Consider the following 19,175-nt stretch of genomic DNA (forward strand, 5'->3'; position numbering starts at 1 on the left):
TCGGGCACTGGCCTGTTGGTCACTGTGGTCAGGAGTGGAAAGCACCTGTCAGGTGTTGCCGTGGCATTGGGCTAACGAGAAACTTGTGCAAGCTTTGTGGCTGAAAAACGGCCCCTTCTACCCTACTCTTCCTGGGTGAACCAACCACAGCGGTTGGGGAGCGCCCCCTGTAAGCGAATCTGGGTAACGGGGTTCGGGCTCGCCCTGTGGTTATTCTTATAGATGACTGCCCGAGGAACAGCTGGGATCCGAACTCGAGCCCCAGAGCTGGTGGGAGGCCCCGGCCAGGGAGGCTGTTCCTGAGGTTGGTTCCTGTCCTTGGTCTAGCCAGGCGCACCAGTGCTCGGCGGCGGCTGCAACCGGGTCTGGAAGCCCGAAGGCGTCCTTGGCCGCCTCGCTCCCCAGGGGCGCAGAACCCGAGGCGAGGGGCGAGGGGTTGAGGCGGACAACAGCGTCTGGCCGGCACCGCGAAGCCCTTGAGCCAATCACCGCTTGAGGCTCTCCCTCACGTCCTCGCCGCCGGAAGGAGCGTCGCCCCGAGCAACCAGCACGGCCGGTTTTCGATTGTGGCGGCGGGAAGCCATGAGTAAAGGCCGAGCCGAGGCGGCGGCGGGAGGTAACCGGGGGTTGGGGTCCCGCGGGAGGCCTGGGGGGCCGCGAAGGAGGAGTTGGAGGCCGGCTGACACCCCGCCCGGCGTCGGCGCCCCCCGCAGCCCCCGCCATCCTCCTGAAGTACCTGCAGGAGCAGAACCGGCCCTACAGCGCCCAGGATGTGTTCGGGAACCTGCAACGGGAACATGGACTGGGCAAGACGGTGAGGGCCCTTTCTCGGAGGCCCCTCCCCGTGGGTCAGGCCGGGGTCCTGCCGCCGCCCGGGCCCAAGACGCCACCGGCGGCCCCTCCTCCCCTCTCCCCCTTCCAGGCGGTAGTGAAGGCGCTGGAGCAGCTGGCCCAGCAAGGCAAGATCAAAGAAAAGGTGTACGGCAAGCAGAAGATCTATTTCGCTGATCAGGTGAGGGCGACCCGCACGGATGACCCGGCTTTGTGTGTGAGCGTCGAGCCCCCAGGAAGGTGGTCTGTGGCAGGCTGGTTCCAAGGGGGCGTCTTTAACCCAAGTCGTGCAGGCTGGCCTCTTCGTGCCAGCCAGACTTCGTGAGGGTTCAGTCCTACGTGCCCTTCTGGACTCTGACAGTCACAGGGCCTAAATGCAGGCGTGCTCCTTCACTTTTCTTCCTTGTGACTCACACAAAGCTAGGCAGTCTCCATGGGATAGAAAATGGACCACCCGAGGGACCCTGGCTCACCAGCCCCATGTGTCCCTGAAAGCCAGACAGCCCAGAGGTGGTGGTGCCCCGATCCCTTTGTGCTTCGCTTGGAGTTTGGGACCCTTCTGCCTCTGCCCAGCCTGCAATTACCTTTTAGAATTGGCCTGGGGTGTCACCTGCCCAGGCAGCCTTCCCAATACTCAGCCACCTGATGCTCTTGCAGGCCTTTATTAGCCCTTCCGACACCAGCTGGGGCTGGTTACCTTGGTCGGGCCTGAAGCTCCTCCAGGGCACACCCTGGCCCCATCTCACATTCATTGTCATTTGTCCATTCAGCACCCCTGGGTGTCTGACAGCGGCAGACATTATCTGTTTGGCCCAAGCTTCAGGCAGGGATCACTCCCCCACTCAGTGTGACTGCTCTGTTGACTTCTGGGGCGGGGGGTGTGCCTGATCTGTCTTCATTCCTCCGCCCTGCTGTGACGGGACAGCAGGCACCAGGGACTATAACAAATGGCCTGGCTTTTCCCAACACTTGTCTTTGGCAGCCGCGAGCTGGCTGGCCCAGTTGGCTAGCCTCTGCACCGAAGGTTCACCTTGCCCAAGCCTAAGGCCCCAAACTGCCTGCAGGATCCTCACTGGTCCCTGGCAGGGTCCCCTGGAGCAGCCGGGAGGGAAGAGCCCGCAGACTTGCGCTGGAGCCCCTTATTCAGTGAGCTCCCACCAGGCCCTGCTACTGGCAGGCTTCCTGTTCTGGAGCCCTGCACGCAGGGCTGCCCCATGATACTATCTCCAACCTGGTGAGGGCTGTAGCTGGTGGTGGCATGGTATTTCTGTACCGCTGAGTGTCCTGAAAGCTTGGCAGTGCCTGGTGACAGGCATCAGGTTCCACATTTCTTTTTAAATCTTTTATTGGGACCAGTACTCACTGATTTTTCTCCAAAGTGACCTCCATGGTCTCCTCAGGGCCCCCTCAATGGTTTGCAGGCTTTTTTCCCAGCTGCGTTCCCATCTGTCCTCACATCACGTGGCTGTGCTTGCCCTTGTCTCTGGCAGGCCCAGTTTGATGCAGTGAGCGACGCTGACCTCCAAGGCCTGGATGCCCAGATCGTGGCCCTGACCACCAAGGTGCAGAGCTTGCAGCAGAGCTGCCGCCACATGGAGGCTGGTAGGCCTGGGTCAGCCCTGCAAGACGCCGCAGTGCCAGGTTCCTTGTGCAGGTCAGGAATTAGTACTCAGTGAGGGGTTCGCTTCAGCCAAGACTCCTCTCCTGCCCCATTGGGCACTGCATGACACGTCTGATAACTGATGGCTTCTGTGTCCTGCAAGCAGCACACACATGTGCCTTCCCTGCCACCAACATGGGTACGTGTGCCACATCCCCCTTTACATGAGCTTAACTGGCTGCTCCCAGGTCTGCTGGCCCACACCCCCACCACTTCCAGATACAGGAAGAACAGGAAGATGCTTTGTTGTGTCAACCCTGTCCCCAGAAGGGAATCTGTTGTGGACAGAGCAGGGAGCATGACAGGAGACAGCTCAGGAAGCACACCTGGTGGGGGGCAAGTCCCCTCCTCGGGCAGTGACCCCACTGGGGTGCTTTCAGAGCTGAAGGACCTGACGAGTGCCCTGACCACTCCGGAGATGCAGAAGGAGATCCAGGAGTTGAGGAAGGAATGTGCGGGTTACAGGGACAGACTTGAGAACATCCGAGCGGCCACCAACCACGTGACTCCTCAGGAGAAGGAGCAGGTGAGCCGGGAGGGCCGTGACCCAGTGGGCTGCCACTGGCCAAGGACTTAGAGTAGCCTGTTGCTCCCTCCAGGTGTACAGGGAGAGAGAGAAGTACTGCAAGGAGTGGAGGAAGCGGAAGAGGATGGTGAGTGTGTGGGATTCCCAAGGCAGGCTCTCACACGTCTGGAACTGGCCACTGCCTATGGTCATGGACCGCACCGGCGATGTCCAGGCCTGCCCCTCTGAAATGGGGTGCGGTCTTGTTTCTTGTCAGGCCACGGAGCTGTCTGATGCAATCCTCGAAGGATACCCCAAGAGCAAGAAGCACTTCTTTGTAAGTGACACTTGCTGCCCTCCCTGCCCCGCTGGCTCCTGTCGGGGAGAGCTCATGCCTTGTCTCCCTGCCTCACAGGAGGAAGTTGGGATAGAGACAGACGAAGATCATAATGTCAAGCTCCCAGACCCCTGAGGGTCTTCTCACAGGCTTGATGGAGAGGAGCGTGGGCCATGCTGGACGGGCCACCTCATCAGCGCGGCCCTGTTGCTGTAGCTGTTCCTGCTGCTTCCTCCTGTGAGCTGAGTGGTGGGAAGGCACAGACCATGTGTCAGGTGGACAGGGATGGGCTGAGGGTGGAAGTCATACCCACTGTCCACACTGCAGTGACAAGCTTGACACATAAGGTGCAACCATGCTAAAGGAAAGCATTTGGCAGTATTTATTGTAATATAATCTGTTATAAAAATATTGCATTGCCTCTGGATAGTCATGCCCTACCTGATAAATCTGAGGGCGGCTCTGCAGGGAACCTGGGGGATAGGACAGGGAGCCTGTCACACACATGGCATCTGGGAGCCCAGGGCTTTCACCCACCAGAGTCCTGGGGGGTGCAGGCAAGGTGGCACAATGACTTCAGGCACCTATATCCCATGTTCGAGTGCTGGTTTGAGTCCCAGCAGTTCCACTGCCATCCAGTTTCCTGTTAATTCATCCTGGAGGCAACAGATGGTGGCTCATCTGCCACTCACATGGGAGAGCTAGGCAGATCTGGGCTTTGGCTTCACCCAGGCCCAGTCTTGGCTATTGTCAGCATTTGGGGAGGGAACCAGCAGATGGAAGATCTCTCACTGTTGCTGTGCATCTTGAGTCCATAAAAACAGACATTTAAAGTAAACGAGATCTTGGAGTTAAGAGCCTCCCTCATCCTTCTTTAAAAAATAAAAAGTTTGGGTTAGTTTTGAGGTCTAGTTAATTTTCCAAAGTGATAGCTTTAAGAAAACTGGTGTTTAGAAAAATAAAACATCTCAGATACATAGTGCTATGTCACATCTGCCTTTGCATGAAGTGTGGGGACAGGAAAGCAGAAGTAGCAGCACACACAGGCCATTTCTCCCACCCAGGGCAGGGCAGGGAGCAGAGTGGGAGCAAAGGGAGACGCCCAGGAACCCCAGGTCTCACCCCAGTGCCTGGGGGAGGGTCTCCACTGACTGCTCCCAGCAGCTGTCAGAACGGCCAGGCGTCACCCAAGATCAAAGTCCCAGCAGGTGCAACCACAAGCACAGGTCCAAGGCCAGTGCCCCCCAGGAGCCTGGAGCAGACCTCCCACCAAGGACTTCTTGGGGGTAGGGGAGACCAGGTAGGTTCAGGTTTTATGGTCACTATAATAAATTAATCAGGAGCTTTGACAAAACACACAGCCCAGCCCCACAGAAGATGGAATGGGACTGGGGAAACCAGACAGCAAGTAGGAGGCAGCTGACCCATGTGAAGTGTCACAGTCCAGGCTTGAAGGCCCAGGGGCTCCAGGGCCAGCCTGGTGGGGCTCTCAGGACCATCAGTACAGCTGGTTTTTCAGCTGGTGAAGGACGCCAATCACGATCTCACGCAGGGTCTGGCAGGGCAGTGGAGGGAGAAGACTGTGCTGAGTGGAGGCCAGGCTGAATCAGGAAGCCTGGCCCGCCCGGCCTGCCCTGCGCTTGGGGACTGGAGTGCTATCTAAAATCAACCCGTATCATGGTCAAAGTCAGAGTAAAAATATTGGGAAACAGGAATCTCTGATACAAGCTGCAGCCTTCGGAAAAACTGAGAAAGGAAGCAGTGCCCTTGAAATGTCCCAGCAGCCCTAGGGCTGGTGACCTCAGGCAGCTGGGGCGGGGAGTGGAACCTCCTGCAGCACCAAAGCTGGGAGTAAGGCCTGGCATCCTGTTTGCCAGATGAAGCCCCCATGGAAACGTGAGCCACAGCAAAGCAGCAGAAGCTGGAAACAGAAAACACTCTCAAGAAGCCAAAATCTGGAACCCAGCACAGTAGCCTAGTGGCTAAAGTCCTCACCTTGCACGTACCAGGATCCCATATGGACACGGGTTCGCGTCCCAGCTGCTCTACTTCCCATCTGGCTCCCTCCCTACAGTCGAGGATGGCCCAAAGCCTTGGGACCTGCACCCACATGGGAGACCTAGAGGAAATTCTTTCCTGGCTTCGGATTGGCTCAGCTGGCCGTTGAGCCGCTGGGGAGTGAGCCAGCTGATGGAAGATCCTTCTGTCTTCCTTTCTCTCTGTAAATCTTTCCAACTATAAAGAATCTGATATGGAACAGGCATTGAAGCACAGCAAGTTAAGCAGGCATTTGAGCACCCTGGAGTGTGGGTTCAAGTCCCAGCTGCTCCGCTTCCAAAGCAGCTTCCTCAGTCCTTCCCCCACCAAGCAGGCGGGAGATGAGGTTGGAGCCTGGGGCTCCTGGCTTCAGCCTGACATTATCACTTCCTTTCCAATCACTTTTTAAAGCCTACAAGTAGCTGCCTTGCTCTTCTGAATGAATGATGCCGTGGCCCCCTATGTCTGTGGCAGGCAAGAAACCCAGCCCCTCCACTGGCCCTGGGCCCTGTACCTGCGGCTTGCAGTGCTCCTCGATCCAGCTGAAGACGCAGGCCGACAGCTCCTGGAAGCTGGCCACTGAGATGGAGGCATTGAAGGACTGGAACAGCGAGTCCATGATGCCTTGAAACACATTGAACTTGACCTGGTCTGAGACCTGGTCCTTGCCCTCATGGGGGTTGTCCTGGTGCGCCTTCACAATCTGCTCATAGTTCCTGGGAGCAAGCAGGTCAGGGTTGAGGGGCAACAGCACACCCCGGCCAGGGAAACCCACCCATGTGTGGGCCATGCGAGCTAGACACGGCTTCCAAGTCAGAAGTGGTGACCCCTTCAACCTTCTCGGCATCAGTTTCACAGGCACCCGCTGTGTTTGGGCCATTAAGTGGCACCTCAGGAAGTGGCTGTTGTCTGAGGTGGCGTGTGAAAACCAGCAAGACAGGCCCAGATCTGGCTCCCAGTCCCCTCTAGAGCTCTAGCTGGCTCCCCCAGCTTAGCACCCCCTCTTACACTTTCATGATTTTTAGGGCTGTGACGTCCTTGCGGAGCGTGGACACCTCCTCTTCCTGCTTTTTCTTCTCTTTGTGCAAAAACTGGATGTAGTCAATGGCTGGGTGGGGGTGAGAAGGGCATGGGACTAAGGCTGGCATCCCTCCTCCGTGCCCCCGTCAGTGCACTGTGGCCAAGGGGGCAGGGTGCAGAGCCCAGGCCTCCTCTCCGCTCCAAGCTCCCCAGGCGCCCCAGCCCCAGTCTTACTCTTCTGCAGAACGATGGCTTTGCTGAGCTTCTGGGAGCCTATGGAGAAATCCTGCTGCTGGCAGGTGGGGACGATGGTTTGAAGGTCGTCATAGCCTCTCTGTGGGGACAGCGGGGAAATGGCGTCTTCAGCCCTTCCATGAGACTCCAACAGCACGCTCAGCGCTGGGGGTGGGGGACCTTTTGTGCCAGGGCTAAGCAAGCTGGCCTCAATGGTGGGGCAGACCCCGAACCTGCCCAGGCCTCCCCTCTGACCTTGATGGCGTCCCTCCGCTTCTGCTCAGCCTGCGTGTGTGCTCGCCGCCGCCGGTCCTTGTAAGACTCCTTGTAAGACTCCTGCTGGTAGTCGCTGTCCTCGTCATCTGTACGCATTTGGGGACAGCAAGAGGTCACCCCAGGGCCCTGTGATCCTCGGTTCGTCCAGCTTCAAGGAACCTCAGATGCTACAGGTAGCCAGTGTCCTGGGTCTGGCCCCTGAGCTCCAGCACCCCCACGTAGGCAGACACTAAAACTAGAGCCTGTCGGCCTCCCTCCTAGTCAGGGAGGCGGGTACTGCTGCCTACCTGTGTTGGGGACAGAAGAGGCACTGGTGGACCCGATGCTGTTAGCTCTGGACACTACACTCCCCTTGCTGGCGTTGTCTACAAAAAGCCCTGCAAGAGAAACTCCCCAGTTACTCTGCGGGAGGAGTTGTAGGGCGAAGCGCAATGCCAGGCCTTCAGGCACAGCCACAGGATCTTGGCTCCAGCCACAGCCACACTGGGCCTCCCTCTGCTATCCCGTGCCACACTGCTCTGCCTCCGGTGTCTGCACTGCCTCGTGGGACCTCTGGCTCGCAGACAGACACTGTGGGGGTGGGGAAGAGAGTGGCCAGGTGCCCCAGTTCCATCATTTCACTACGCGGGGGGCCCAGGGAATTAGGGGTCACCCTCGGTCGCTTCCGGCCCGCGGCTCCTCCCTCGCTTCTCTGCAGCCGGGAAGCCGGCTGGGGACGGTGGACTGTGCTCAGGTGTGGCTGTCAAGGCCAAGGGGAGCACTCACCGGAGTCCACGTTCTCGCTGTAGGCGTACTCCACCTGCGCACAGAGCCGCGAGAAGCGTCAATCGCGGCGCCCCGGGCCCACACTCGCCGGGCCCGCCTCCCCGCCCGCTCCCCGCCTCGCAGGTCTCCCCACCTGGTCTTCTCTGCAGCCCCGGGGCCCGGACACCAGGGGGGACTTGGGGGACAGGAGGGCAGCCCCTCGTCTTCCGGACCCCTTACGTGCACGAACCCGGCCCGCCCTCCCCTCGCTGGCGTGCGCGCCCACGGGGCTTGCCTTGACCCAGGGGTCCTCCGGAGAGGCGCCCGGCTCTGTCATCCTGGACCCACCGAACCGGAAACCAGCCAGCAGGCGCCCCCGCCCCGCGAGGTCGAGGGCTGCGTGCCCACGTGAGCCCGCCCGCCAATCCGCGCTCGGCTGCAGGGGGAGGGGACTGCCCATTGCGCACGCGCAGCTCGGAGGCTGTAACCAGCAGCTGGAGCTGGCCGAGCCGGGCGCTTGGTGTAGCCCTGGGGTTGGGGGCTCCCTGCCCTTCTCGCGCTCGGCACCGGGATGGTGGCGATATGAGGCATCTGATGCTCTAAAACGTCTCCATTCCAATGGCTCCTCTGTATACGGCGACAGATGATACGCGCACCGGCCCATGGCACCGATTCCCACTTGTCACATCATCTGACCCCACGCGTGCACAGGCCCCAGCGCCACCCTGCCCAGTGCCTGGCGGGGCACTTGCGGAATTAACTCCTGCCCAGGGCCGGTTCTGTGGCTTCCCAGGAAAGGAAGGACCACAGCCAAAGTTGGCCTGGGTCTGGGCAGCTGCAGCCCCCGAACTTCAGGCCTGAGGACTCCAGTGATGCAAGCAGACAGCACACCGCAGCAACAATCAGAAACATTTACGTTTAATTCTGTTACAAGTTCTGGTGTTCTTTCTGGACCCATTAGCCCTGGTGTCAGACACCTGTGGACAAGACTGGGCGTGGAACCGCAAGAAGGGCCTCCCTCAGGAGCCCCATCCTCACTGCTGGCCAAATTCCAGCATGCTGAGTGGGCTGCCTGAACCACCAGGCTGGCTGCGTCCTGCACAGCTTAGCATGGAGTCCCCAGGCTCGACCCAGGACCAGCATCAAGGTCCTCGTTTCTGCTCACCACTGGGTCACCGTCAGCAGTCTGCCCTGGCCTCTAGGCCTGAGCCTGGGGTATGCGCTTCTGCAGGAGGTCCCAGGCCTTCTCCACCTTCACACAGTCCAGAACGTGGGAAGGAAGAGAGGCTGAGGTCAGCCAGGCACCTGCAAGGATGTCCCCACACCCTGGCCCCTACCCAGCCCTGCCCTGGGCCCTGACCTGGCGCTGGATGACCTGTGGCTCCCACAACGTGCTCAGCACCACGTGACTCTGGTCCACAAGCTGCTGCCCGCTCATCTGGCTCTGCAGCCGGCTTTGGGCTGCAGCCTCACTCAGGCCATCCCGTTCCACGATACGCCGGACAGCCTGGGCAGACCACGAGTCCTGGCTCAGCCACCGGCTCTGCAGGCTCCCGCCAGTGGGGGCCCGCGGTGGGCAGCGGGCAGTGGGCTCAAGCTACCTCAGTCTCCGGGATGACCACGGTCCACACCTCATGCACCATGTTCTGCCAGCCGGCTTCCAGCAGCACGGCGGCATCAATCACGCACACACGCTTGCCTGCGGGGACACCTTGGTCACTGCCAGTAGCACTTGCAACTAGCCACATGGCTGAGGACACACAGGCAGGCTGGAGGCAGGGGCAGCCTTCATGTCCCCACTCACCCTCCGCCACGGCCAACTCCATCTCCTCTCGGGTCAGCTTCGCAATAACCGGCCACATGATGTCCGTGAGCACCTTCAGCTGCTTCTGCATATGGGGAAGGAGGCAGGCAGGCCAGAGGTCAGGCAGGAGTGGGAAGAGATGCGTGAAAGTTGGGCTATCCCTTGCCAGATCAGAGCCCAGAGGATCAGGGTGGCTGAGGGGCCTGGGCCAGGGAGTGGGCGGTTACCTTGTTCCCAAACACCCGGCTGCCCAGGACCTTCCTATTGATGATGCCATCCTTGTGCAGGATATCTGGATGGCAGAGGCGGGGGCTGAGCGGGGCGACCAGGTCGCCTGCAGCCTCCCCAGGCACCACGGGTTACCTGTTCCAAAGGCTTCCACCACTGGCTGGTAGGCAGGGCCCCCAGGCGCGTAGGCGCGATGGCCGAGCTGGTCGCTGTCGATGATGAAGGCCCCCAGGCCCTTGAGGAGTTTGGCGACAGTGCTCTTTCCGGAGCCGCTGATGCCAGTCAGCCCTAGTACATAAAGCTGCGAGGGCAGGTCTGGCCGCTCCTGGGAGTGGGTGAAAGGGAGTCCTCAGGCTCAGGGGTGCCACCCGCCCCCCCATCCTCCACAGCTCCCTCACACCCAGGGTCCGGGGAAGTCTTACGTTGGGAGGCCGGAGCAGGTTTCCCAGCATTCGCTGGCGGAGGCTGGAGGAGCTAACTTTGTCCTCTTCATTTTCTTGGTGGCTTGGGTCCTTTAGCAGCTGGATCTGGTACAAGGCAAGTTCCTTCAGGCCCTGTAGGGCAGCAGGGAGAAAGGGAAGACAGAAGGTGCCAGTGGGAGGAAGGCCAAAGCTGGACACCCAACGCAGCCCCCTTGCTCCCCTGACCTACCCCAGGTTCCAACTCCATGGGCCAGAGGGGCCAGTACTTCCTAGCATCTGCCCGCCTCCTGAGCCCAGGCTTTCCCTCCCCTGGGGGCCCTGGCGGCCTTCCTCCTCCCCCGTCCACTCCCTCTGCCCATCTCCCTCTGGGGTTACATTCTCGAGGCGGAAGCGGTTGACGGCCATCCCCCCGCGATGGGTCTCCTCGCTGACCACCAGGAACTCCAGGCCAGGGTCAGAGCCCGCGGGCCCATAGGGGTCCAGTAGGGGGGTGATATCAAAAGTCAAGGAGGGTTTGACGTCCACCAGGAACTCACTCAGGTGGTCCACACGTTCAGTGTAGGGCTGGAGCAGCTCGGGGAGCAACTTGCCTGCAGAGGGAGCCCAAGAGATTAGGACTTCAGGCTGAGGGGGGCCGAGCGTGGGGGGTGCGGCAGTGGGAGCACTGTTGGGAGTACTGTGCCTCCACGGGAGCGGGCGCGGGCAGGAAGAAGGGGCACCGCGGGGAAGGCCTTTGGTGGTGGCCAGAAGGTGCTGGTTGGCAGCTGCACAGAGACAGAACCACCACAGGGGGGCGCCTGGAGGGCCGACGGGGAGAGCAGCCCAGGGATCGTTCCAAAGGCCAGAGTCCTGTTCAAGTGCCCACTTGCTGTCCCGGGCACACTGCCTACATAGAGCTGACTCTCCTGCAAGTGGGTACAGTTCAGACACTGGGGGGGTTCCAGTCTGCGCCAGCTGAGAAAGCTGCATTTATTCACTGAACCCAATTCCATAGCATAGCCCAGGTCTCGGGCACCAGGACACAGGGAGGTGACCAGGGAGGGCGCTGCCCGTCCCGAACCTTGGTATGAGAAGGGGGTCGGGGAGGGAGGTGACACTCCACTGACTTCATCCAAGGTCCCTCTCACTCACTCTTCAACAGGTCTTTATCCGCTACTCCCACCACAAGCTGCTCCTGGGCCAGGACGCAGGCGACACTGAGCAACACCTTGTGGGCATTGTGCAGACGGTCAAAGGTGCCCCCCACGGCCCCGCGGTGGTAGCCGCGCACGGGCTGCTTGGGTGACCTGGCCACAGGGGAGGCAGGTCTGATGGTGGAAGGGAGGACATCCAGGGGCCGGGTGGGCAGCTCCCCCGCGCCGTAGTCGGGGGACAGCAGCACGGACGTGAGCTGCGGACAGCAGCTGTAGCAGCTGGTGGCGTAACGTTCCAACTGCTGCTTGACCGGGTTGTACTGGCTTCCGTCGAGGGTCTGGAAGTCTGTCAGCACCACTTCTGGCGGGTGGGCCAGATTCTGGACGGCGCTGGGCAGGGGTGGGAGGAGGGTGCTCTTGGTGTGGATGTTGGTCAGCAGGATCCTCACGTCCAGGTGCCGGTGGACGTCGGCGCCGGTGTACAGGTGCGAGAGGAAATCGAGGACCTCAAAGGTGGCCTGCACGGGGCTGGACCGGGGCTGCGCCGGGCCCTCGAGGCTCAGGCCCGGCTGCAGGTGGACATAGAGGGTGTGATTTACCAGCTGGGAGGCCGAGGTCAGGATGGGCCCCAGACGCGAGGCCAGCGAGCCCAGCGGCGTGGTGAGCACCAGGAGGCCCGAGCGGAACACGGCCATGGTGTCCTGGCCTGCGGACGGGCAGGGGCAGTGGGGTGGAAGGAGAGTGACCACCGGGCCCGCGGCCGAGCCCTACACCGGGGTAGTGAACCTGGCCGGTCGCTGACGCAGCGAGCTGGGAAGCCCCAAGTCCCCGGGGCCGCTCGCTGAGCCGCCCGAGGACCAGGAGGAGGGGACCGCAGGAGGACGCTCGGGCGCAGGCCGGCCGCCCTACTCACTCGGGGCTTTGGCTGCGTTCGCGCCGCCACGGACGCCTCCCCGGCCGGCGGGCCCAGAAGCACTAGCTCGGGAACGCGCGACTCGGCCGCGACGGAAACCGAGCAAAAGCCGAGCAACTCCTCCCTCGGTCGGGACGGCCTTCTCGCGAGACTTCCCGCCCGGCGAGGAAGGCGCTCGGGGGTGGGGCGGGGCCTGCGACGTAGGTTCGAGTCCGTGCACGGCGGAGTGGAAAGTCACGCACGCCGCGGCTTTTCTGCGTTCCGGGGACCGGGGCGGGAGTTGAGGGAAGGGGGAGTGCAGCTCTCCGGACGCCCCAGCAGCCCCTGTGCAAGTCCTCGTTTCTCAGATGGGGAATCTGAAGCCCCAAACGGGGCAGGGATGCGCGAAGGGCAGTACCCGCGGCTCCTGGAAGATGCTCGGGGTGCAGGGAGGTGCTTGGTGGCAGGGGAGGGAAGAAGCCGCCAGGAGGTCCAGGGGTAGGAAACCGGGAGGCATGGGGCATGGATGAGCCCCTGAGGGAAGGCCGACAACTGAGGCTGGTGATCTGGGGCCTGGCTGCCATAGGTGACTTTGTCATGAAACTTCAGTAATGCAGCGTGGCTTGTTTTCTGCAACCACATAAATGTCTGCTTTTTAAAACGTGTATATTTATTTTGAAATGTTTTCATCGGAAAGGCAGACCTATCACTTCTCGGCCTTTTGGCTAAGATCAAGTGTGGAAAGGCAGACCTACACAGACAATGGAGAGACACAAGGAGCCAAGAGCTACTTCTGGATCTCCCCACATGGGTGCAGGGTCCCAAGTTTTCCACCATAGGCAATGTCTTTATGATCTCTTCCTAGCCTCATTGGGCTTCTGTTCCTACCCTGCATGATGAACGTAGCTCAGAAGTTTCTCTCAGGAACAAGTGGCTGCTTCAATCATGAGCCATCACACAGGTAGAAAGCTGAGGACTCTCCTCCAACTGCCCCACATCACTGTGCCCGGTGCCCTCTCTACACAGGGTCAGGAGCAAGGAGAGAAACTTGCATTTTTTGCCCTCCAGATAGTAAACAGATATAAATACATCATCTCCCACCAAGGACTCTTACACTACATTTCAAAAAAACAATCTAATCTGTCTACCACCTTCTCTGCATCTTATTCCCACCTGAGAGCAAGACCCACCAAGAGTGAATGCCTGTGGGGAGGGGAGCATTGGTGCAATGACTCAACTGGTTAATCCTCTCCCTTCAAGTGCCAGGATCCCATGTGGGCACCTGTTCATGTCCCAACTGCTCCACTTCCCTTCCAGCTCCTTACTTGTGGCCTGGGAGAACAGCAGAGGATGGCCCCAAAGCCTTGGGACCCTGCAGCTGCGTGGGAGACCCAGAAGTGACTCCTAGCTTTGGATCGGCTTAGCTCCAGCCATTGCCATTTGGGGAGTGAACCAATGGATGGAAGATCTTTTTTCTCTATCCTTCTCTGTAAATCTGCCTTTCTGATGAAAATAAAATACATCTTCATTGAAAAAAAAAGAATAAAACAGGGCCCAGTGTCATGGCCTAGTGGCTAAAGTCCTCACCTTGAACATGACAGGATCCCATATGGGCGCCAGTTCTAATCCCGGCAGCCTACTTCCCATCCAGCTCCCTGCTTGTGTCTTGGGAAAGCAGTCGAGGAAGGCCCAATGCCTTGGGACCCTGCACCTGCGTGGGAGACCTGGAAGAGCTCCTGGTTCCTGGCTTCAGATTGGTGCAGCACCAGCAGTTGTGGTCACTTGGGGAGTGAATCATCGGATGGAAGATAGTTCTTTCTGTCCTCTCTGTATATCTGACTTTGCAATAAAAATAAAATAAATCTTCTAAAAAATAAATAAAACAGCAAGAAGGAGGCAAGAGTAGCTGTTACACCTTAGATGACAAGGAGCAGAAAGTGTTGGGAGATGAGGCTGGAAAGGAGACCTGATGGGAATGAAGTTGAGGTGGGAAGGCATGGGAAAGGCCTGGAGCAGAGCCATAAGCAGACTTGGATTTTTTTTTTTAAATATTATCTTGCAGCAGCCAGGAATTTCCTCCATGGCACCCATGCAGGTTCAGGGCCCCAAACATTTGGGCCATCCTCTGGTGTCCTCAGTAGCTGAGCCGCCAGAACCTTGACTGCTGCTCTTATGTGGCCCAGAGGACACCACAGCCATAAGCCTCACCTGCTGCACCCCGACACAGGCCCCCAGACTTCCAATTTATTATTATCATTATTATTATTGGAAAGTCAGATCTACAGAGAGGGGGAGAAGCAGAGAGGAAGATCTTCTGTCTGCTAGTCACTCCCCAAGTGGCCACAATGGCCGAGGCTGAGCTGATCCAGGAGCCAGGAGCTTCCTCCAGGTCTCCCACGCGGGTGCAGGGTCCCAAGGCTGTGGGCCGTCCTCTACTGCTTTTCCAGGCCACAAACAGGGAGCTGGATGGGAAGTGGGGCTGCCAGGGTTAGAATCCACACACATATGGGATCCTGGCATGGGCAAAGTAAGGAATTTAGCCACTAGGCTGCCATGCATGGCCCCCGACTTCCAATGTTAAAAAAGATTTATTTTACTTATTTGGTAGAATGAGGGAAAGAGATCTTCTATTCCCTGCTTCATTCCTTAAATGCTCACAATGGCTGGGGTTGAACCAGGCCAGAAGCAGGAGCCTGAATCTTTCTCCTGGTCTTCCACATGACTGCAGGGTTCCAAGGCCTGGGGCCATCCTTCGCTGCTTTCCCAGGGACAATAGCAGAGAGCTGGATCAGAAAATGGAACAGCCAGGACTCAAACCACTGCCCATGTGGAATCCTGGCAATGTAAGTAGCGGCTTACCCAACTAAACCACAGCACTGGCTCCCAGACTTGGAGTTTAAAATGGTCATTCTGACTGCACTGTGATCAGGGGAGTTCAGAAACTTAGGCGGCTGCGGCAGCAGGCAGAGAGCAAGTTAACAGTGCCTGGAGTCTGGTGGCTTCCAGCACGTTCTGGACTGTAGGTGGAACTGTCGGTGCCAAGGAGGAGAAGAGGAAGAGTCAGGGTCACCACTGGTCCACAGCCCTGGCACATGAATGGGGGGCAAAGCTGTCATTGGAAATGAGCAAAACTTGGGGACTGGCGTGGTAGCTTAGCAGCTACAGTACTCACCTTAAACACGCCAGGATCACATATGGACGCCGGTTCTAATCCCAGCAGCCCCATTTTCCATCCAGCTCCCTGCTTGTGGCCTGGGAAAGCAGTTGAGGACAGCCTAAACCCTTGGGACCCTGCACCTGTGTGCGAAACCCAGAAGAGGCTCCGGGCTCCTGGCTTCAGATTGGCTCAGCTCCAGCCATTGCGGCCGTTTGGGGAGTGAACCATTGGACAGAAGATCTTCCTCTCTGTCTCTCCTCCTTTCTGTGTATCTGCCTTTTCAATAAAAATAAATTTTTTAAAAAATTTAGGGGCTGCCGCTGTGGCATACGTAGTATTTTAAGCCTCTGCCTGTGGTGCTGACATTCCATACAGGTGCTGGTTTGAGTCCTGACCGCTCCACTTCTGATCCAGTTCCCTTCTTACATGCCTGGGAAAGCAGCAGAAGATGACTCAAGTGCTTGGGCTCCTGTAGCTACATGGGAGACCTGGAAGAAGCTCCAGGCTTTTGCCTGGCCCAGTCAGGCCATCATGGTCATTTGGGTGTGAACCGGCAGATGGCAGATCTGTCTCTCCTCTCTCTGCCTTTCAAATAAAAGTGAATAAATCTTTGAGAGGATGAGTATATGCAAGAGTGGGGTCACACTTCGTCTCTGCTCCACACAGAGGCGTGAGGCATGGGTGGGGCGTGTTCAGAACTCCACATCCCCCACATCCCTCTGCTTCCTGCATGCTTTGTGCACAGCACATCAGCTGGGCCAGCAGGACAGGGAGGTCCAGGTGGCAGGGCAACTGGGAGGTCCTCCCCTGGGGCAAAGGCCCAGACAAGACCCTCTTATGGATACGGGTGTGGACTCAGTGCCCCCCTTCCCAGACACCCCCCACAAAGCCCCAAGACTGCAGAAGGGTTCTCTCCACTTCCACTCCCCAGCTGCTCCACAGCCACACTGCCTCACACCGCAGGCCCTCATCCCACCCTTCCTGGGAGGTGGTACCCCCAGGCCAATCCCCACCCCCAATCATCCTTTCCTGGGGCAGGCCTGTGCACCTGCAGCCTCCTCACTTGACCTCCACCTGCCCTCTGCCCCCCCCCCCCCCCCCGGAACTTAGGAGCTGGGCTGTACCCTTTCTGCAGGCCCGGATCACCCAGTCCTGCCACAAGACAAACCGTGGGGTAGTCCAGCCAAGCCTGGCCCGCAGCTCTGCTCCAGACTTCTGCTTCCTGCCAACCAGATGCTGGGAGCCGCAGGCAGGACCCCGCTGGCTTTGCGCTCCCAGCTTCTGCTGGTCTGGCCCAGGCTGTTGAGAGCATCTGCGGAAGTGAACCAGCTGAAGGGAGTGAGCGCTTTGTGTCTCTTCCCCTCTCCAATTACAAATGGAGGCCTCTCTCCTAACCCCTTTCAGGCCTTCTCTCGCTTCATTATTGGGTCCATTTTACAGATAAGAAAATGGATAGTACAGATCAATTACGACATTATGGCTTGTTCTCCCCAACAAGTCCACCCGACTCCATGCTGTGGGCTGCTGAAGCCCGGACCCTGGGCTGGCTCTGTCCTCTGTCTCTGCTTCTGTTTCCGTGCAGGCGTAACCGGGGCTAGCAGGACCCACGCAGCTGCCACCCTGCCCCATGCGTGGAAGTGCACATTGAGAAGCAAAGGAGGGCACAGCAAGCCAAGTTTTTATTGTGGGATGGCAGCAGCGGCGCCGGGCTCAGGTCCCCCGGGTCCTTGGGCCATAGGCCAGGCGCACTGATCCGCGAACACCACACGGTGCATCGCGGCGATGTAGTTGTCGCCGCTGGGATCGTCCAGACGCAGCCGTGTTAAGGGCAGGAAGCGGTTGGTGCTGAAGTAGCGCAGGGCAGGCTTCGGGGCGCTCAGCGCGGTGAGGAAGACCTGCGGCGGAGGGAGCGGCGCTGGTCCGGGATGCGCCACCGCGCCACAAACCGCCCCCGCTCCCCGGCCCGGACTCCCGGACCCAGCTCCCACCTCCGTCACCTCCTCGGGGTCCTGCCCCATCTCGCGGAAGACCTCCTGGCTGTGGCGCTCATAAAGAGAGTAGAGCTGGCGAGTCTGGGCGTCCGCACGTTCCAGGGAGCCGCCGGGGCCGCCTTCCAGCTTCTCCAGGAAAGCGGTGTGCACAGGGCCGCACTCGACGAGGCTCAAGCTGAGGGCGGGGAGGCGAGGGGGTCAGTGCACGCCGGCGGCGGCGGGACTTGGGCCATGCGGGCCCCCGCAGCAGCTGTGAGACCTAGGGCCACTCACCTGGCTGTAACCAACCCACGCCTTCCCCTGTGGCAGGAACCGCGCATGGGCGCAACACGATGTGCGCCAGCCAAGTGCCCTCCTGCACGGTGCCTGGCACCCACTCTTGACCCGGGACCAGGATCTCGTTCGAGAGCGGCCGGTCCAGTAGGACGCGCGTCTGGGGAGGGGGGTCCCCGGGGGCTCACGGGGCTTGGGAAGCGACTCACTGGACCCCAAAGTGTGGCAGCAGAACCGCCAGACTCTCGCATAAACCTTCGATCGCGAACTTGCTGGCGCAGTAGACGTCATTGAAGGGCAGCCCTTGAAGAGGACGTGGTTGGAAAGACCGGTGCAAGAAGGGAATCTCCGCTAACAGGTGGCGCTTGCCCTCAAGCCCCACCCCTGCGCTCCAGCTTATCCCGGCTCACCCATCAAGCCCCCCATGCTGCCGGTCACCAACACGCGACCCGAGCCGCGCCGCTTCATGTCTGGCAGGAAGGCCTGCAGTGTCCGCACCATCCCCACCACGTTCACGTCCAGTACGGAGGCCACTGTGTCCACCGAGTGCGCCTCCAGCGGCCCGAGCACTCCCCGGCCGGCGTTACACACTGCAGCGAGAGGGGCCAGACCCCGACCACCTCACCCAAGGCTCCTAGGCACAGCCCCACCGGCTAGGGCCCCTATGGCTATGACACAAGGGTAAGGAAGGCTCACCCAACACATCCACGCGGCCTTCGGTCACGTGTGCCCGGGCTGCAGCTACAGAGTCTGAATCCCTTACATCCAGTTGCAAAGTCTCCAGGGAGCCTGGCGGACATCCGCGGGCCCGGGCTGCCTCCAGTAGCGGGCCCTGCGCTGCCAGATCTCTCAGCGTGGCGTACACTGGAGGTGTGAGAGAAGGTAGTCCTGAGGACCCCACGTCCTCCTAGGGGCTCTGGCTCTTCTTTCTGCCCTGTTGGCCTCCGTACCTTTGAATCTCTGGGATGGGTCGGCGGCCAGGCGCACCGCCAGGTGCAGGCCGATGCCAGAGGAGCAGCCGGTAATGAGCACCACTGTGTGGTCCATGGTGCAGCGGCTCAGGAGCACTGGGGGAGCACAGAGCCGGGGGAGGAGGGCAGCTTTTCAAGGACTTTGCCCCGCCCCCTGCCTGTGGGTACCCCACCCCTTGTTGTGTCTGCAGGGCAATCTCAAGGCCCAGCTGAGCACCCACTCCACCCCACCCCTTCTGCCCCGCAGCTCTGGGTCCGAAATGAGGAGGCTGCAGGGGAATGCCACTGTTTCCAGCTGCAGGAACAGCTGTGCGATTAGATGTGGGTGTCCTGGGGGCGCCCAGTGCCTCCCCCATTCCCTGGGGACAGATCTTCGCTGGTGGGGGGGGGAGTGACAGTTACCAAAGCTTCCTGGAAACATCAGTGCTTTGAAGGTAAACACAGTGATGCTGAGGCAAGGGCAGAGGAGAGCTGGCCCTCACGCCAGGGTCCCTGCTACACCCTCCAGTCCTCCTCCCACCCACCTCCGGGTGACCTCACCACAACAAAGACTGGCTCATCTGTTTATTAAACAGATAGAAAATGGCACACCGAACCCAGCTTTGGGGTGCTGAAAGGCATGTGCGTCTTTTCCCTGTCATCCCTTTGTGCTGGACCCCA

The 19,175-nt window shown here is 59.7% G+C and overlaps 4 protein-coding genes across 5 annotated transcripts; 1 reads left to right on the forward strand and 3 right to left on the reverse strand.

The window, feature by feature from the left end:
• The first annotated feature begins 480 nt into the window (after positions 1 to 480).
• Positions 481 to 3,744, forward strand: PSMC3IP (PSMC3 interacting protein). The gene is made up of 8 exons (XM_004599120.4): positions 481 to 616; positions 714 to 814; positions 923 to 1,012; positions 2,322 to 2,433; positions 2,872 to 3,017; positions 3,091 to 3,144; positions 3,274 to 3,333; positions 3,412 to 3,744. The coding sequence occupies exons 1-8, from the start codon at positions 583 to 585 to the stop codon at positions 3,466 to 3,468; spliced, it is 654 nt and encodes a 217-aa protein (XP_004599177.2). The 5' UTR covers positions 481 to 582; the 3' UTR covers positions 3,469 to 3,744.
• Positions 3,745 to 4,638: 894 nt separating this feature from the next.
• MLX (MAX dimerization protein MLX) lies at positions 4,639 to 8,049 on the reverse strand. 2 transcript variants are annotated; one of them, XM_004599118.3, is made up of 8 exons: positions 7,940 to 8,049; positions 7,666 to 7,699; positions 7,188 to 7,277; positions 6,880 to 6,986; positions 6,625 to 6,724; positions 6,379 to 6,478; positions 5,885 to 6,086; positions 4,639 to 4,888 (listed from the first exon to the last, which is right to left on the reverse strand). In XM_004599118.3, exons 1-8 carry the CDS (start codon positions 7,979 to 7,981, stop codon positions 4,832 to 4,834), a joined length of 732 nt encoding a protein of 243 aa, XP_004599175.1. In that variant the 5' UTR covers positions 7,982 to 8,049; the 3' UTR covers positions 4,639 to 4,831. The 2 variants fall into 2 exon arrangements, with proteins under 2 accessions (XP_004599175.1, XP_004599176.1); XM_004599119.3 differs by lacking the exon at positions 7,188 to 7,277.
• A 492-nt stretch (positions 8,050 to 8,541) lies between these two features.
• COASY (Coenzyme A synthase) lies at positions 8,542 to 12,271 on the reverse strand. Its single transcript, XM_004599161.3, has 10 exons — positions 12,145 to 12,271; positions 11,230 to 11,937; positions 10,474 to 10,688; positions 10,099 to 10,230; positions 9,812 to 10,001; positions 9,676 to 9,740; positions 9,449 to 9,533; positions 9,246 to 9,343; positions 9,005 to 9,151; positions 8,542 to 8,896 (listed from the first exon to the last, which is right to left on the reverse strand). Exons 2-10 carry the CDS (start codon positions 11,924 to 11,926, stop codon positions 8,843 to 8,845), a joined length of 1,683 nt encoding a protein of 560 aa, XP_004599218.2. The 5' UTR covers positions 11,927 to 11,937; positions 12,145 to 12,271; the 3' UTR covers positions 8,542 to 8,842.
• Positions 12,272 to 16,959: 4,688 nt separating this feature from the next.
• HSD17B1 (hydroxysteroid 17-beta dehydrogenase 1) lies at positions 16,960 to 18,731 on the reverse strand. Its single transcript, XM_004599160.2, has 6 exons — positions 18,495 to 18,731; positions 18,241 to 18,408; positions 17,955 to 18,134; positions 17,754 to 17,847; positions 17,269 to 17,446; positions 16,960 to 17,175 (listed from the first exon to the last, which is right to left on the reverse strand). Exons 1-6 carry the CDS (start codon positions 18,589 to 18,591, stop codon positions 16,960 to 16,962), a joined length of 933 nt encoding a protein of 310 aa, XP_004599217.2. The 5' UTR covers positions 18,592 to 18,731.
• Positions 18,732 to 19,175: the final 444 nt, after the last annotated feature.

This window comes from Ochotona princeps, chromosome 17 (assembly GCF_030435755.1).
Source record: "Ochotona princeps isolate mOchPri1 chromosome 17, mOchPri1.hap1, whole genome shotgun sequence".
Taxonomy (NCBI): domain Eukaryota; kingdom Metazoa; phylum Chordata; class Mammalia; order Lagomorpha; family Ochotonidae; genus Ochotona; species Ochotona princeps.

Bases quoted from the DNA above. Each gene is read 5' to 3' on its own strand.
- PSMC3IP (XM_004599120.4), top strand. From the start codon at position 583: ATGAGTAAAGGCCGAGCCGAGGCGGCGGCGGGAG. The intron at 617-713 runs GTAACCGGGGGT...CGCCCCCCGCAG, and splicing joins AGCCGAGGCGGCGGCGGGAG to CCCCCGCCATCCTCCTGAAG. The intron at 3,145-3,273 runs GTGAGTGTGTGG...GTTTCTTGTCAG, and splicing joins GGAGGAAGCGGAAGAGGATG to GCCACGGAGCTGTCTGATGC.
- MLX (XM_004599118.3), bottom strand. From the start codon at position 7,981: ATGACAGAGCCGGGCGCCTCTCCGGAGGACCCCTGGGTCAAG. The intron at 6,725-6,879 runs GTCAGAGGGGAG...CTGTCCCCACAG, and splicing joins AGCGGAGGGACGCCATCAAG to AGAGGCTATGACGACCTTCA. The intron at 4,889-5,884 runs GTACAGGGCCCA...CTGCCCTGCCAG, and splicing joins AGGAGCACTGCAAGCCGCAG to ACCCTGCGTGAGATCGTGAT.
- COASY (XM_004599161.3), bottom strand. From the start codon at position 11,926: ATGGCCGTGTTCCGCTCGGGCCTCCTGGTGCTCACCACGCCGCTGGGC. The intron at 9,534-9,675 runs GTAACCGCCCAC...CCCCATATGCAG, and splicing joins GCCGGGTGTTTGGGAACAAG to AAGCAGCTGAAGGTGCTCAC. The intron at 9,152-9,245 runs GTAGCTTGAGCC...TGGTCTGCCCAG, and splicing joins TGGTCATCCCGGAGACTGAG to GCTGTCCGGCGTATCGTGGA.
- HSD17B1 (XM_004599160.2), bottom strand. From the start codon at position 18,591: ATGGACCACACAGTGGTGCTCATTACCGGCTGCTCCTCTGGCATCGGC. The intron at 18,409-18,494 runs GTACGGAGGCCA...TCACACCTCCAG, and splicing joins CCCATCCCAGAGATTCAAAG to TGTACGCCACGCTGAGAGAT. The intron at 17,447-17,753 runs GTGAGTCGCTTC...CCCCGCCCTCAG, and splicing joins CTGCCACACTTTGGGGTCCA to CTTGAGCCTCGTCGAGTGCG.